Here is a 13978-nt window from a genome sequence, read left to right as displayed (position 1 = left end):
TTTAACAGGACTGAATAGAGTTGTTTTCACATGACTGTATCACTCTGACTCACTTCCCCTGCTGTTGGCTATGTCTGAATTATTTCTTCAGTGCAAGTTAATTAACTTCTGTTCACTTGATCCTCTCTCGCTTGATAAGTTCTACCTAAAGAAGTCATACTGTAGCAAGTCTGAGCAGTCAAACTGCATGATAAATCAATTTAAATATAAATATTGTCATTTTGCACCAATATGATCATATACTGCTCAATATTTTGTTTCAACTTTACAGTACCACCAAGTGTAACACCTTCTGTTCTGGTCAATAAGAGGTTTAACAAGGCGTCAAGAAATACTGTGATAATTCTTTATTTGATTTCATATCTTATGCATTCTCATTCAAAAGGCATGAAGATAGAAAAGGAGACAGAAAATGGGTCATGGCTATAAATATATAAAGAGGCAAAATCTTTACAACCAGTAACAATACATGAAGGCTTACGCTGACCGTACAGAAAGCACTGTGGATTACTAAAATATTTTTGAACAAAAGCCACATTGGACACAGGCTACATGGTAGTTAACATTTAACTTCATGCAACTGCCCAACAATTAAGCTGTGCCTTACCTTCACAGACAAACAATAGAAAAGACGGACTTATAACCATTTATTACCCCTCCCCATTTGGCAATGCTAAATATACAAATCTCAGCCCCAGTGTTTCCCAGAACATGTGAGCATCATTTCTTCTGTTGAAAGTGGAAATATGAAAAATACATACAGTGTAACTCATGTCTATACAGTCAAGTCTCACTGTAAATACAAGTACCATGCCACAGATCAAAGTACTCTGACTGGTCCATTAAAAAGAGAAGCACAGTAGTACAGTCAAGTACGAGATGACAGAATAGGCCACAATGGTCAGAACTGAAACTGGTCTACTTTAGCTACTTTAAGTATCCAATTACATTTCAAACCCCACCTAAAAATCAACAGAAAGCACATTCACGGACATTATAAATTATTTAAATTTGGCACAAACGCTAATAAAGTATTTTGCTTAACGTGCAGATTAACAAGCATTTTTTTTCTAAGTACACAGAAGTCAAGATGCCAGTGCAATAGAATAATAATTAATAATATAATTGATTTTCATATGACATAATAAATAAGAGAAAACACAACTAAAGTAAAGCAAAAATGTTTTTATAATTAAACAAGACACTAAAACAAACACAAGGGACAGCAGCCAACAATCAGCAAAAACAGTGAGCCACAATCTTCATTGGTGAACATCTTCAAAGGCACACACGCAAACTCACGCACGCACACACTATGTACCAGCCAATATATGCACATGCTTAGGCACGAATGTTTAATATGGGATCTGGTTTTGGTAATACTGGAGCATGTCGTAGGTCCTACTCCTGTTTAACACAAAGAAAAAAAAAGGAGGATGCAATCAGAACTCTATATATATATATACATATTTTATTTCTTAAACATAGAAATGAAATCTACCAACCTGTTGCTGAGGAAGCAATTCTGGATGACTTTGATGATGAAAGATGCTGCATCTTTTTCACTCAAACCTGGGTTGAATCGCTGCCTAGATGTGGGGAAACAAGATTTTTAATAACAACAGCAACTAGCATTGAAGGTTCTAATCAGCTTATTCATATCAGCACGAAATGCAAAAACATTCTCACTCACTTGAGTAATTTGATGGTCTGTCCTCTGAAGCAGGGAAGACCAGTGTCCAGCATGAGCGTGACCAAGGAGACGACTGCATCCATGTAGGGCCTGATTCACCACAGAAACTTGTCTTAATGTTACATGTAACTATTCAAAGATCAGTTATTATTTTCTTCAGCACTCACCTGACAGCCAGGTATCCCCTCACACACATCTCCATGAACCACTTGAAGGGTGTCGCCTCCATTTTTCCACCCATGATCATCACCATTTCATCGGTTAACTTGATATCTGGCTCCCAGCCGAGGTTTCCACCGGGAGAACTTTCAAACATGAACCCAAAGTCTGGAAACAAATAAACACACAGATGTAATTTCAATAAATTAATAGGGTTTTAGGAGTTTGGTGGGGAAAAGATAATTTTATGTAACATTTATACAACTATGAATATTCAGAGGAGTTTTCACAAACTGCAGTCAGAACTTCGGATGCAAGCCATCTTTTACATTTTTTTAAAGCATTTTTTTCTCTATGCCACACAGTAATTTATTTTTATTGATGTATAAATGCTTGTAGAGACTTAAAATTCTTTTAAGAATGGTAAACTACTAAACAGCTGAATTTTCATCATAGATTAGTGAGACACAGTTGATGGGAAAAAACTGGCAATTTTACTTGAAAATCAAAAAAAAGCAACCGAAATGACAGTTTCAATAAGAGAACCACACAGAGAAACACACTGAATACACACCAATGTGAATGAGGTGGCCCTGGCTGTCCAGCATGATGTTGCCATTGTGTCTGTCTTTTATTTGCAGCAGGAAGAGCAGCAAGCTGTAAGCTGCCATACTGCGAATGAAGTTGTACCGTGCCTGAAAGGACAAGAGTTGGAGGGAATATGAAAAAAATCTGTCAATAGGAATATGGTCTTTTAACTGACAGATGACTAGAAAAAAATAAGATTCAGTATTTACCTTCTGGAAGGCTAGAGTGGATTCATCTCCATACTGGTTCCTGAAATAGTCGTACATGCCAAAGTCTGTCTGTCGGCCCAGTTGGTCACGAGACTTGCAGTCAGGGATGCACTCAATCACTCCACACTGTGGCACAACATCAGAAAGAGGAGGAATAAGAGGAAGTATAGACTTGCACATTCAGTAGTTCATGTAAGGAAGGAGTTGGTGTGAACTTACTCCTGGAGCAGTGGCCACCACCCTGTACGGAAACACATAGAGATCGAGGCCCACCATCTGGAAGATGTTCTTAAAGAGGCTGATGATCTGAAGGGCCAGCATGTCCTGTGAACACAAATCAGCAAATAGTAGAGAAAATTAAATCGGGCTAAAATAGAGATAGCAATGATAATTAGGGAGAGGTTAATTATCAGAAGTATGAAAGTGAGACCTGTCTGCAATCATCTCCAACTTTGAAGATGGCTGCCTGCCAACAGATCCTCTTTGCCTCCTCTTCACTCTTCCCCTCATCCACCGAATCTGAGCGACACAGCAGACCTGAGGGAGAGACGTTATGGCACACTTTTATCTCTGCGCAATTTTAATAAATATTTGTAAAGCAGTTTTAAGGCACATTAAAGCGTACATATCTAACAAACAAACACACAGTCAGACACATGATTGTACACTTATCCTTCAAACAGATTCACACACACTCGCATTAGAAGGACAAGAGACAAAAAAATAATGGGCAAAAGATTAAGGAAGAGCTAATTCTTAGAAATTAGTTTTCAGCAGTCATTTAAAACAAAGCACAAATGTATCTGAATCTATTAGATTTAACAAACATTACAGTTAAGTATAAAGAAAAGAGATATGAACCAAGGATTAAGCCCTGGGTGATTCCACATACTGGTGGTGCTGATGACGACATACAGTTGTTAATATGAATTCTGATGTGTCTGTCAGATAAGTGTGACGAGAACCATGTGACCAGTTTCAGAAGTATTAAAACTACTCCCTATCCCCTGTTCACTCAGAAATTGTGTTTTGGTCCTTACTGCGCTCGAGCTTCATCATACAGAATAATGCGTGTTTAGAGTCTGAGTCTAAGATTTGCACCAATAACACAAATTATCTGAAAGCCAATCCCAGTCCAATAGATCTAACTAAAGGAAAATTAAAACCCTGCATTACACACTGAAGAGAGACTTTAAGTGATGCAGGACTAATCTTGTAACCAGTAAACACTTTATGATTGGAGGAACTTCAGTTAATTTGTAACTAGTTAACTGAAACACACATTGTTGTGCACAGCAGAGCAGCACATGTTTGAAGGACCCCTTTAACATAACCAGTACCTTCTTTTTCCAGCTCAATGACTCCACACCTCTTAACTTTGAACTTGGCCAGGTAGGGAGCCTTGGCAGCACTAAACAAAAGCACAGAGTAGAAGAGCATATTTTTACACTTTAACATTTCACTGTTTTATTTTAATTCTAAAAATGTAAAAGTTGGTTATTATGCCCACCTCTGCATAGGAGTACCAGATTTGTAATCTATATCCAAAACTATGGCCTCTGGGTTACTGGGCAGATAACAGCCAGGCTGGACTTTGATCTGTGACATGGCTTCCAGACAGGCCCTCTTCCTCTCCTCTCCTTTGGGAAAGGGTCTGACAAGGACAAACAAAACAACTTAAACACACAGAGTTACAACACTTGTAGGTCTATTACCTCTGTTACTTAGAAAAGCATGCATGGGCATCTCCATGAATGACTCCAGATCATATGTGACAGCCAGGCTCTGCTGTTAACCACAGAGGGGAGCCGCCAGGGTAGAGTCTTGAAGTCAGGGGACAGAGGCTTCTCCCCTGGCTTGTTGCAATTAGTCCTGTAATAAGGGCAGAGGGGAATTTCCCAACCTCTAGTGGGCTGACAAAACACTCTCTGTATCAAGGTTGTCAGAAAACAGCTCATCAGCTGCAGAGTGTACACACTAGTGGACAGGCGGTCGGGGGCTGGGGAAACACAGCATAGGCTGTTTTCCAAAATTAAGTATGATGGGAGTGACAGCGAAGCAACAAATAGACAAATAAATGAACAACAAAGGGATTTAAAGAGCAGAACACTGGAGCCAGGGGAAGGAACAAAGCTTCTTGGCTCATGGGAGTAAGGTGTTATCACTTCATGAACACTTTGCAGATTACCAAGAGGGATTGGATCTTTTTAAACAGAAAGGCTCAACTCTAGCAGTTACTTTGAAATCTCTGAAAAAAGTCAGAACATTAACTTGATATTTTTCATCTTTTGTCTCAGGTGTTCATGAGTTTTGAGATTGAGGAACATAGTTAAGGACAAAAGAAAAAAAATTAATTTAACCTCTTAAGCCCCAACGCCCCCTGATACGGGGGCAAAAGGCAGGAGATCAGTTAGGCTTGGGGCTTAAGAGGTTAAGGAAGCAACACTGTAGCAAAAATTCACTTTGGAAACTCCCTAAAATGTAAACAATTTAAAATTCATAAAAGCACAGTAAAATAAATAGAGTGTTTTCATACTTAATAATGGCTGACACATTGGTTATTTTATTGAAGAAGTCAAACTCCCTCTGGTAGAAGTCTTTGGCTGGGCCAGACAGTGAATTGATGATCTCCTCCACCATCTGTTCCAACAGTTCTCCTATGTCCGCTGCAGGAGGACAGAAGATCTTGAGTTTTTGCAACTGTAGCAACATATTGCAATATTTACACTGAACCTTTGACATCTGGTAGTTGCAGCAACCAACTGGTCACCCAGAGGTTGCAATACTTTCAATGGCAGATTGCCTGGTGAAGGTTGCCCAACCTCCAGACAAACCGGTGAAGGTTTGCAAATAACTTCCATGGCAAATGCAGATAGATTGCTAAAACCTTGCAATCAATCTGAGTCAGTCTGCACCAATAACCACCTGACTAGTTCCCAACTGGTTGTATTCTGGTTATAATCCTGTATAAAAGAAAGGCTATGCATTTATGTCATTTTGCAGTTAAATCATCATCCTGCAGCAATCTGTGAGGTTCTGTAGTTAATACGATAGCAAAAGATTTGTGGTTTTTGAAGATGTAACACAGGTAACCACTGTATTCTCATAAAGAGATTGCATGTGATTTCCAAGTTGGCCCAAACTGACAGAAGACTGTCTTTATTAACGTTTTATCGCCATCTTTAGGCACCAAGATGCTTTGGAGAAAACAGACTGTGAGTGGTCACAGACGTGGTCTGGTCCATTTCAAAAGGCAACAAGATTATTGGTCATTGCACATAGTCTAGACCCACTGCTTTTCTTAGTCTGAGTGTGGCATAGTGAAGAAATAATGAAGGTGAGCATCTCACGGTCTTTTTGGTTTCCTTCCTCATCCAGGTATATGTTGGTCTTCATGTTCCAGATGAACTGGTGAGCCAGCAGCTGAGACTTCTGAGCAGCCCACAGGATGTACTCTCTCACATAACCCATCTGCACCAGGATGCAAACAGGGAAAGTCGATCATTTATTCATGTTAAGAGGGCTCTGAATGTATTTGCTGACTCAGAAAATATGATAATTACCTTGTCATAACGAAGAGCTTGTACAATTTGAGGAATGTAAAACAAAATGGCATCCTAAAAAGAGAATAAAAACAAAAAAGTAATTAACACTACACCAACAATTTAGCTTATTACAGTAAACTTCACTCAAACGTCATTTCTAATCATGTTTAAATTGTAAAGGAAATTTGTAAGGGGAACCGAAGGTACTTTCCCCACCCTTTTTCATCTGATAACCTAAAAACCGTCTATCATGCACATAAATCTTCTTTAATATCTATATTAGAGATAAAATAAAACTATAAATTTTCTGTAAACTGCATCTGGACAACCATCAGCCCACCACTACTCAATTGTAACTGTAGCTACTGTATTTAAACTGTTATTCTTTCTTTTCTTTTAACTGATAACATAATTTGTCGATCTATAGCAGCCATTACCAAATTTGAGCCGTGGCCCACTTAAATCCAGAAAACCCCATGGGGCCCACCCAACCTTAAATCTACACTCTAATCAAAATACAACAGAAAGTGATGTGTTTCCTTAAAAAGGAACACAGGCGGTTGGCTATAAATTGCTAATGCTACCGAGTTATATGCAAAGTGTTAAGGCTAATGTGTGACCCACCTGCCACAGGGAAGTGGGTCACACATTTCACAAACCTCAATGAAAGAGCAGTAAATTTAGGTCAAAGTAATATCACAAACTACCTCCTATTACAAAAAAAAAAACATTTTTATTCACTTTTTTTTTTATAAATAAATGAATAAATGTTTATAAATCTACATACTTGTAATTTCTTCCTGAGTTTCTCTTATTGATTTGTCCCACCAGGAGACCTCACCCCACAGTTTGGGAATCATTGACCCATACAATTAACTTACATGATCAACTAGCTATACATTTGCTCATCCTCCATTTAAATGTACTGTTTTCCACTGGAAGTTCAACTCCTACCACCATGTTTGCAGATGTGAAATTCTCCCATAGATATTTGAAGACCCTGTCTCTCTCCTATAATTTCTGTTTAACCTACACTGTTATCCCACACTTTAATAACTTATTTTAACTGTTTATATTAACTGTTATTAACTGTTTTCAAGTTTAATTGTTTTCCTACAGTATCAGATGTTATTTTCAACTGTTAGCCATAAATCTCAGGGGGCTGGTTTAACTATCCACTCACTTTTTAACCATCTAGTAAACAGTTATGAATTTCCTGTCGCTGCCCATTTCAACACTTTATCAATTTCTGTTAGTCAAATCTTAACTTTTCTTGAATTAACTGTAACAGCTGGGTTCATCTTTACACCCATGTGAAAAAAAATGAAAATAATTGTCTATCTCTACATACGGGAGGAAAGGAGCGGAGCACTTTGACCCCATACTGGGCTGTGAGGGGATGAGGAGGGTACATGGACGAGAAGTAGGATAGTCCAGTTGGCGGATCTGCTGGAGCCCAGCACAGGATATGACTCAGCTCTGGAGAGTCAGCATCAATTGTGTGCCATGTCACCAGAAACTGCAGAAAAACATCAAAAAGTATTAAAATTGAATCTACATTTGCGACATTACCATGATAGGTCCCATATAATGTATCACAGAAACAGCCCTGATTGTGTGCTAACTAGCCACCAGAGGAAACTGTGTTTATTAGTTACTAAATTAACTGGAATAAACAAGTATGATCTGTCAAAGAGCATTATCTGCAAAATCACAGTGGTCTTTGGGGAAAGCGGTGTTTTGCCTCCACTGCTCCTTCTTTAAACAGGTACAAGGCTCATTAAGAGTTCAATCACGCAAAACTAAACACAAAGGACTGGAGAGGGCTGGAGGGAAAACGATTACTCAATAACACAATTTCTCACGTGACACTATAGCCACTTTAAAAAAAAAAAAAACACTAAGTGACAAACAAAAACTTTTTAGTTTGTTCATAAAATGTGTTAGTTTCATGATGCCAGTTACTGTGTCAGTGGTACTTTGTTCTGGAGGTTTAAGCCTTTACTGAAACCCAGCTGAGTTACAGTACTTTAAACCATTCACTCTAAGTTTGTTCTTGCACACATGTTTGCTCAACACTTTAAAATAAAAGCATCATGAATTAAACCAAACAGACAATTGTCACAATCCACCTGGTGGTTTGTGAAGACAGGTGGTAGACCTCACCTTGACCGCCTCAGGAACGTCACACACAGCAGCTGGATCCATTCGCACTAAACGAGTCACCTCAGAGACAATAGCCTCTGTGTTTTTGAACCTGAAACAAAATAAATAAATAAAATTCAATAAATGGCTTATGTCTTTCCATAAATACCACATGACACTTACCTTATTTCAACAACAAAATTATTTAAGTTGCTAAACAAGTCAAAGTCAGCCATCTGTTGCTGTTTCATGTTATTTTAAAGCAGTTTCGTGGCCAGTGATTTTTTTTTTTGCCCTTGTTGTTTTATTGATATTTTGATATTTGATTATCAATAACTAGATTTTTAATTTAGCAATGGTGAAGACGAGTGTCAGAGGTGACTTGCGACAGCAACAAGTGCAAGAATGAAAGGGAAGAGTTAAAAAAACTGTTAGTGAGAACTGCCATCATGTATGGTTTGGAAACGATGGCACTGAGAAAAATACAAAAACCAAGGTGAACATGTGATGTTAACATTTTCAGTGGGAGTCCAAGATGGACAAGACTAGAAATGAGCCGATGAGAGGGACAGCTCAGTTTAAGCATTTTAGAGACAAGGTTAGAGAGGCAGTGTTGAGGTTTGGACATGTGCAGAGGAAGGATGGTGGATACATGGCACAAAGGATGCTGTAGCATTATTTTGTTTTTTCAGAATTTAAAACAAGAATTTTTTTATTTATGCTTTTTACTTGAACTGTTTTCTGTTGAACACAAGCATTCAAGTTTTTCAGATTTTCAAATTAGATGAAATGTATTACATTTATGAAACATAGGAAGCAAGGCATTTTGATTTTCTGTGTACCTGGCAGGCAGATGGAGGGCAAGGTAGGGTGCTATACTCCACGCTAGATTGACGTTGTCCTTCCACTGTTTCTCCGTCAGACTGATGTATTTGGATCTCCAGTTAGCAATACTTGTCTCCACCGACTGTTCTGTAGTAATGGCAAGCTCTTGAGTGGATAAGGGATTGTACCATATTGTCAGCCGCTCAATCTCACTGGCCTGGAAAGAAACATACAAGTTTAGATCAGTTGGATTTCATGTAATTTGCATTATGAAGTTTGTGAAACATAAAGTAGCTTTTTGGTCACATCAAGCCCAAATTAAAAAGGTGACCTATTATGCATATTTACATTTGTTACAATGTAGTTTGCCATCACCCGTGTGTGAATGTGTGTGTGAATGGGTGGATGACTGAACGTGTAAAATGCTTTGGGGTCCTTAGGGACCAAGTAAAGCGCTATACAAATACAGACCATTTACCATTATTGAACTCCACTTGAATGATTTCCAGTTCAATTTAATCCTTATTTATGTCATTCAAGCTTATTGTCTGCCCGAAACAAGTTCCTCAATCTTCAAGCCACCCTCCCTGCAAGTCAACTTCTTCTTACTGGCTGCCCAGTCAGAGAGTTTGAAGAGCAGACAAGTGGAACTGCTGTGCCTGAACTGACCATATTAAGGCTACCCGATGTCAGTGACATCATGCAGAGCCAAGAGTAGAAAACAAATGTCTAAAACCTGAGCTTATGGCGCATAGAGAATACTTGTATATACTCTGATTTCAGGATTTTTACATTTTATTCATGTTTAATATAATCATGCAGCACTGTAACAGAAAATTCTGAAAAGCATAATAGGTCAACTTGCAACTATCTATTCATAAAAAGAAAAATACACTAAAGCATGCGCTTCACTTTATTGCCACATATTTGTGAATAATAATACTTGTTGAAATACCAGTAAAGCCAGAAGAAGAGTCCTGCGTTTCATGTAATACTTGTGCAGCTGGGTGCCTCTATTGCTTTTTTTAGACAGTCCTGAAATGTATAAAGAAAGAGTGGTGAGTAAGAAGCAGAGTCACTGTAATCAACTTCGCATGTATAATTTTAACACACTGTGTGTTTTACCTGATTTCTTGGATATGGTGGACATCCCTGAGGACAGAGGGTATGTGTTGATCCATCCCTGAGCGACCTGCTGCCTCTGACCCACTGCTACGTCGAGACTGCTTCGGCTGTCTGTCACTGCCACTACAGACAGGCTGTTCACAGACATGTCTTGGGGATCTGTGTAACAATAAATACCATCAGGCCCAGATCTAAACTTCAAAACATAAACTTTAAGAAAATAATACTGATAGATTAAAATCCTGTGACTGTTTTTTTCTGTTCAAAGCATCAGTATAACATCACAGTGATGACAATGGCTGTACAAAATAGTAATTAAATAATAATTACTGAAGATATACCTGGAGGAACCAGCTGGTTGGCAGTCAGATATTTCTTGTCAGACTGCAAGCTGGCATAAAACTTGATCATTATACTGATGTCTTCTCTCAGCCTTTTATCTGTTTGAGTGGGAAACCTGGGAGCAACGCTACACAGAAACAAACATAACAAATAAGTCATTAAACAGCTTTAAAGACACTAAACAGAGTTTTCTTTATCGCAAAGAAAACTAGTTTTATTACCTGAAGTAGTCAAAAGCTGTGGAATAGATTTTTTCTCGCAGTACATTCCTGATGGTAGCATTTGTCACCACATCAGCATGCAGAAGATTCAGACCAAGAGTCAACAGTCTGAAATAAAGCAAAAGGTCGATACAAGAGTTCAGGATTATGCATTTGTCATTGCTGCTGATAGAATAGAACAGAATAGAATAGAATTCAACTTCATTGTCATTGCACATGTTACAAGTACAAGCCAACGAAATGCAGTTTGCATCCATCCAGAAAGTGCTTTAGCAATAATATAGATTTATTACAGAATATGGATCTATTATAGGTATGTTACAATGTACACAGTATGAAGGTATGTACGAGTATACTATAACTATAAGTATATACAGGCTATAGCTGTAGTGAGTGTACAAGCTATGTACAGGCTATGAATAGGTTATACATGTGGTTAAAACATGAAAACTATACAGATTGTAGATATACAATTGCAAGTATAAATAAACAATTGTAAACAGTTGTATTTGTAAAGAAATACTGTGATTGCCACAGTATTTCAAAGTAAACACCTGAATCTTGGTCCAATGGCAGCAACATGTTTGTTTATGCTGCTTTTGGATCCTCCTACATTCAAAGACAGAGATCTCTGTAAAATGGCGGTGAAAATCTCCACTTGGTCAGCACTGGAGTACTTGGCTATCTCGAACCTCTGCACCAGAAACTTGAAGAAGGAAAGAAAAAGAAAATGTTTATGTTTCCAACCTTTACCAGTTTGTAGAAACAAATAAGCTTTGTAGGTGATGAGATCCAAAATTCTTGGGCTGATCGACTCTTCCAGATATAGCATATAAAAATACATTTAAAAACTGATCAGTATTAAGCTACAATATGCTGGACTCACTCAGCACTGTCTTTAATGAGATATCTATCCATTAAAAGTCAGGACAAGTGATGAAAAACATTCAGCAAAGAAACAGTTCAAAAGCAGCTAGATGGCAGCATTAGTTCAAAAATAAACCTTAAACAGCAAACAACACAAGTTTATTCTGTATAACTGACCTCTATCCAGAGGAAGTGAGGGACGACATCAGGAGCACAGGGTGTAGGTTGACTCTCCTCTGAGACAGCCAGAGGGCCAGCCTCGGCCTTAGCCTCCAAGAATAAACCCATTTTCAGCTCTACTGTCATCTGCCAAGCTCCTGCCATTTCACGCATGAACTAAGAAGAAACATTAAAGATAATCAACTTAAACTAAACATGCATTCATGTAATTATTTACATGATACTGAGAGAAGTGACACATACAGGCACTTCCACCCCATTGTGCGCAGCCAGTAGCCATTCCCAGCAGGCAATGGCAGTTTCCATGCCATGTTCTGTAAACATCTTCAGAGGAGACCAACAAAGATGGTGCAAGAGCAGTGGATCGCAGTCTGAAAGCCAGACATAAAAACAAGAAAATTACTAATGAAAAGTGAACTTTATATAATAATTAAATGCATAAATAAATAACAGGCAGCAGAGCTGCTCACTTTTGGTAGTTATAAGGAGGGCAGCCATCTTGAACATGGCCTGGGTGAAGGCCTCGGGGTCTTTTTTATCCAGAGCACTGGTCATCTGATGGATCATCAACTTGTTGAGATCCGACTGGCTGTGAGTCGCCTCTGAGAACTGGATCATACCAGCCACCTAGACAGTACATAAAAAAGACAGGAGATAGCATCAGAGAGCAGAAGAGAATAGGAGCAGCTGTGCTTTTAAATATTCCTAATATAGTTTACCTCTCCTGTGTACCGGTTTCGCAGATTGAGTGACGCCATGAAGTTGGAGTAGTCTTTTTTCACACATGCTGGCCTCTCTGTCAGCTGGGTGGTCTGAAGGGGGGAAAAAACACAATGTAACTGCCAAACAACTGCATGGAAACTATGGAAGCATGAGCGACAGCTTTAATGTCACACTTGGATATACTGAGGGTGTCATGCCTGAGGCCTTTTTCTCTGTATTTAGTGATCAGACCAACCTGAGGGAAAGCAGCCTATGGTTGGGCACATGGTGGAGGACAGTACCAGCATAACCAGTAAGCCAAATGGGCAACCAGCCAGCCAGCCAACCAACCAACCCACCAGTCCATTGCAGGTAAGTAACCAGGTAACCAGCAAATCCGTACACAGGCCAAGCAACCAGGTAGGTAGTTCGGTGCAGTTTAATAAAGACAAAATACAACAAATGAAGCAAATGAAAAGACAGATATAGCAGAATGCAGGCCCAAAGAACATATAAGAAATGCCTAGCAAGCAAAATAATGTCACACAGACTAGTAAGCATGCACACATGAACATAGACATCTACAAATTGTTTAAAGAGCAACAAAATAAAACAAACAAGCTATATGTGCACAATAAAAAAATCAACAAGGACCTTTTTCTGAATACAAACAAAAAGCTAACGTCTTTGGCAAAGCTGCTAAATTGCACATGGCATGTTAAAAAGCACTTTATGTTGGACAGTTGTTAATGAGCATTCAATCAACAAACCTGGGAGGCCATTTGGAATGAAACATTCTTAGTTTGCAGTTTGTTCCAAGTACAGTATGTTACCAAAATGCTCTTGCTCTTGTCATCTACTGCGCTCTAAAAATTCTGACTACATATATCTTTGGTAGAACTGTGTCTTTGCACTAATTGCATCTAAACTATATATAAAAAAATACCGTATTGGTTTAGTGAACGTTATCTTTCTGCAGAATTGCTAAAATGCAGTAAATTCTATCTCACCATCAGTTTGGCTTATTTTGTCTAAATTTATCTCGACATTTAGTTGGGGGTTAAATCCAATATTTACAGTATGATAACTGCGGTGATCAGAAGGATTTGTGTGAAGCCATGGATGGAAGTGTATCTGTGACTCACGCCTAGTGTAGTACTCTGTCTGTTGTAGCCTGCAAAGTGAAGTATGCTCTCTGTGGCCATTGCAAGGCCAGTGTGCTGTGACAGTCCTGACACCCAGATCTGATGCTTGTTCAGATACTCCTGCAAGAAAAATCGAAATAACAGATATAACAAGAATCGTTTGCAGTCACTTATGCCTTGTTTACTCAAAGTAAACACTCCTTTTCAAAATGAAGAGGTAAAAGTTAATTGC

The 13978-nt window shown here is 38.6% G+C and overlaps 1 protein-coding gene across 3 annotated transcripts in view; it reads right to left on the bottom strand.

Moving 5' to 3' along the window:
- Positions 1-340: 340 nt before the first annotated feature.
- The window catches only part of pi4kab (phosphatidylinositol 4-kinase, catalytic, alpha b), a 30068-nt gene continuing 16430 nt past the window's right edge, over positions 341-13978 (bottom strand). For 2 of the 3 annotated variants that reach the window (XM_063490807.1, XM_063490809.1), the window contains exons 29-55: positions 13747-13866; positions 12858-12872; positions 12619-12711; positions 12370-12526; positions 12143-12270; positions 11897-12055; positions 11407-11558; positions 10853-10960; positions 10631-10758; positions 10290-10448; positions 10120-10199; positions 9182-9381; positions 8361-8451; positions 7546-7713; positions 6213-6266; positions 6000-6120; positions 5186-5315; positions 4160-4303; positions 3990-4060; positions 3080-3186; positions 2869-2973; positions 2650-2775; positions 2427-2547; positions 1861-2020; positions 1694-1783; positions 1506-1589; positions 341-1407 (exon numbers count right to left, since the gene is read on the bottom strand). In XM_063490807.1, the coding sequence (XP_063346877.1) occupies positions 1356-1407; positions 1506-1589; positions 1694-1783; positions 1861-2020; positions 2427-2547; positions 2650-2775; positions 2869-2973; positions 3080-3186; positions 3990-4060; positions 4160-4303; positions 5186-5315; positions 6000-6120; positions 6213-6266; positions 7546-7713; positions 8361-8451; positions 9182-9381; positions 10120-10199; positions 10290-10448; positions 10631-10758; positions 10853-10960; positions 11407-11558; positions 11897-12055; positions 12143-12270; positions 12370-12526; positions 12619-12711; positions 12858-12872; positions 13747-13866 (3123 nt within the window). In that variant the 3' untranslated portion in view covers positions 341-1355. The remainder of the gene's footprint in view (positions 1408-1505; positions 1590-1693; positions 1784-1860; positions 2021-2426; positions 2548-2649; positions 2776-2868; positions 2974-3079; positions 3187-3989; positions 4061-4159; positions 4304-5185; positions 5316-5999; positions 6121-6212; positions 6267-7545; positions 7714-8360; positions 8452-9181; positions 9382-10119; positions 10200-10289; positions 10449-10630; positions 10759-10852; positions 10961-11406; positions 11559-11896; positions 12056-12142; positions 12271-12369; positions 12527-12618; positions 12712-12857; positions 12873-13746; positions 13867-13978) is intronic. The other variant, XM_063490808.1, reaches the window with a different exon arrangement.

Source organism: Pelmatolapia mariae, linkage group LG12 (assembly GCF_036321145.2).
Source record: "Pelmatolapia mariae isolate MD_Pm_ZW linkage group LG12, Pm_UMD_F_2, whole genome shotgun sequence".
In the NCBI taxonomy this organism is placed as follows: Eukaryota; Metazoa; Chordata; class Actinopteri; order Cichliformes; family Cichlidae; genus Pelmatolapia; species Pelmatolapia mariae.
The sequence above is the reverse complement of the archived record's forward strand: the minus strand, read 5'-3'. Positions and strand labels throughout refer to the sequence as shown.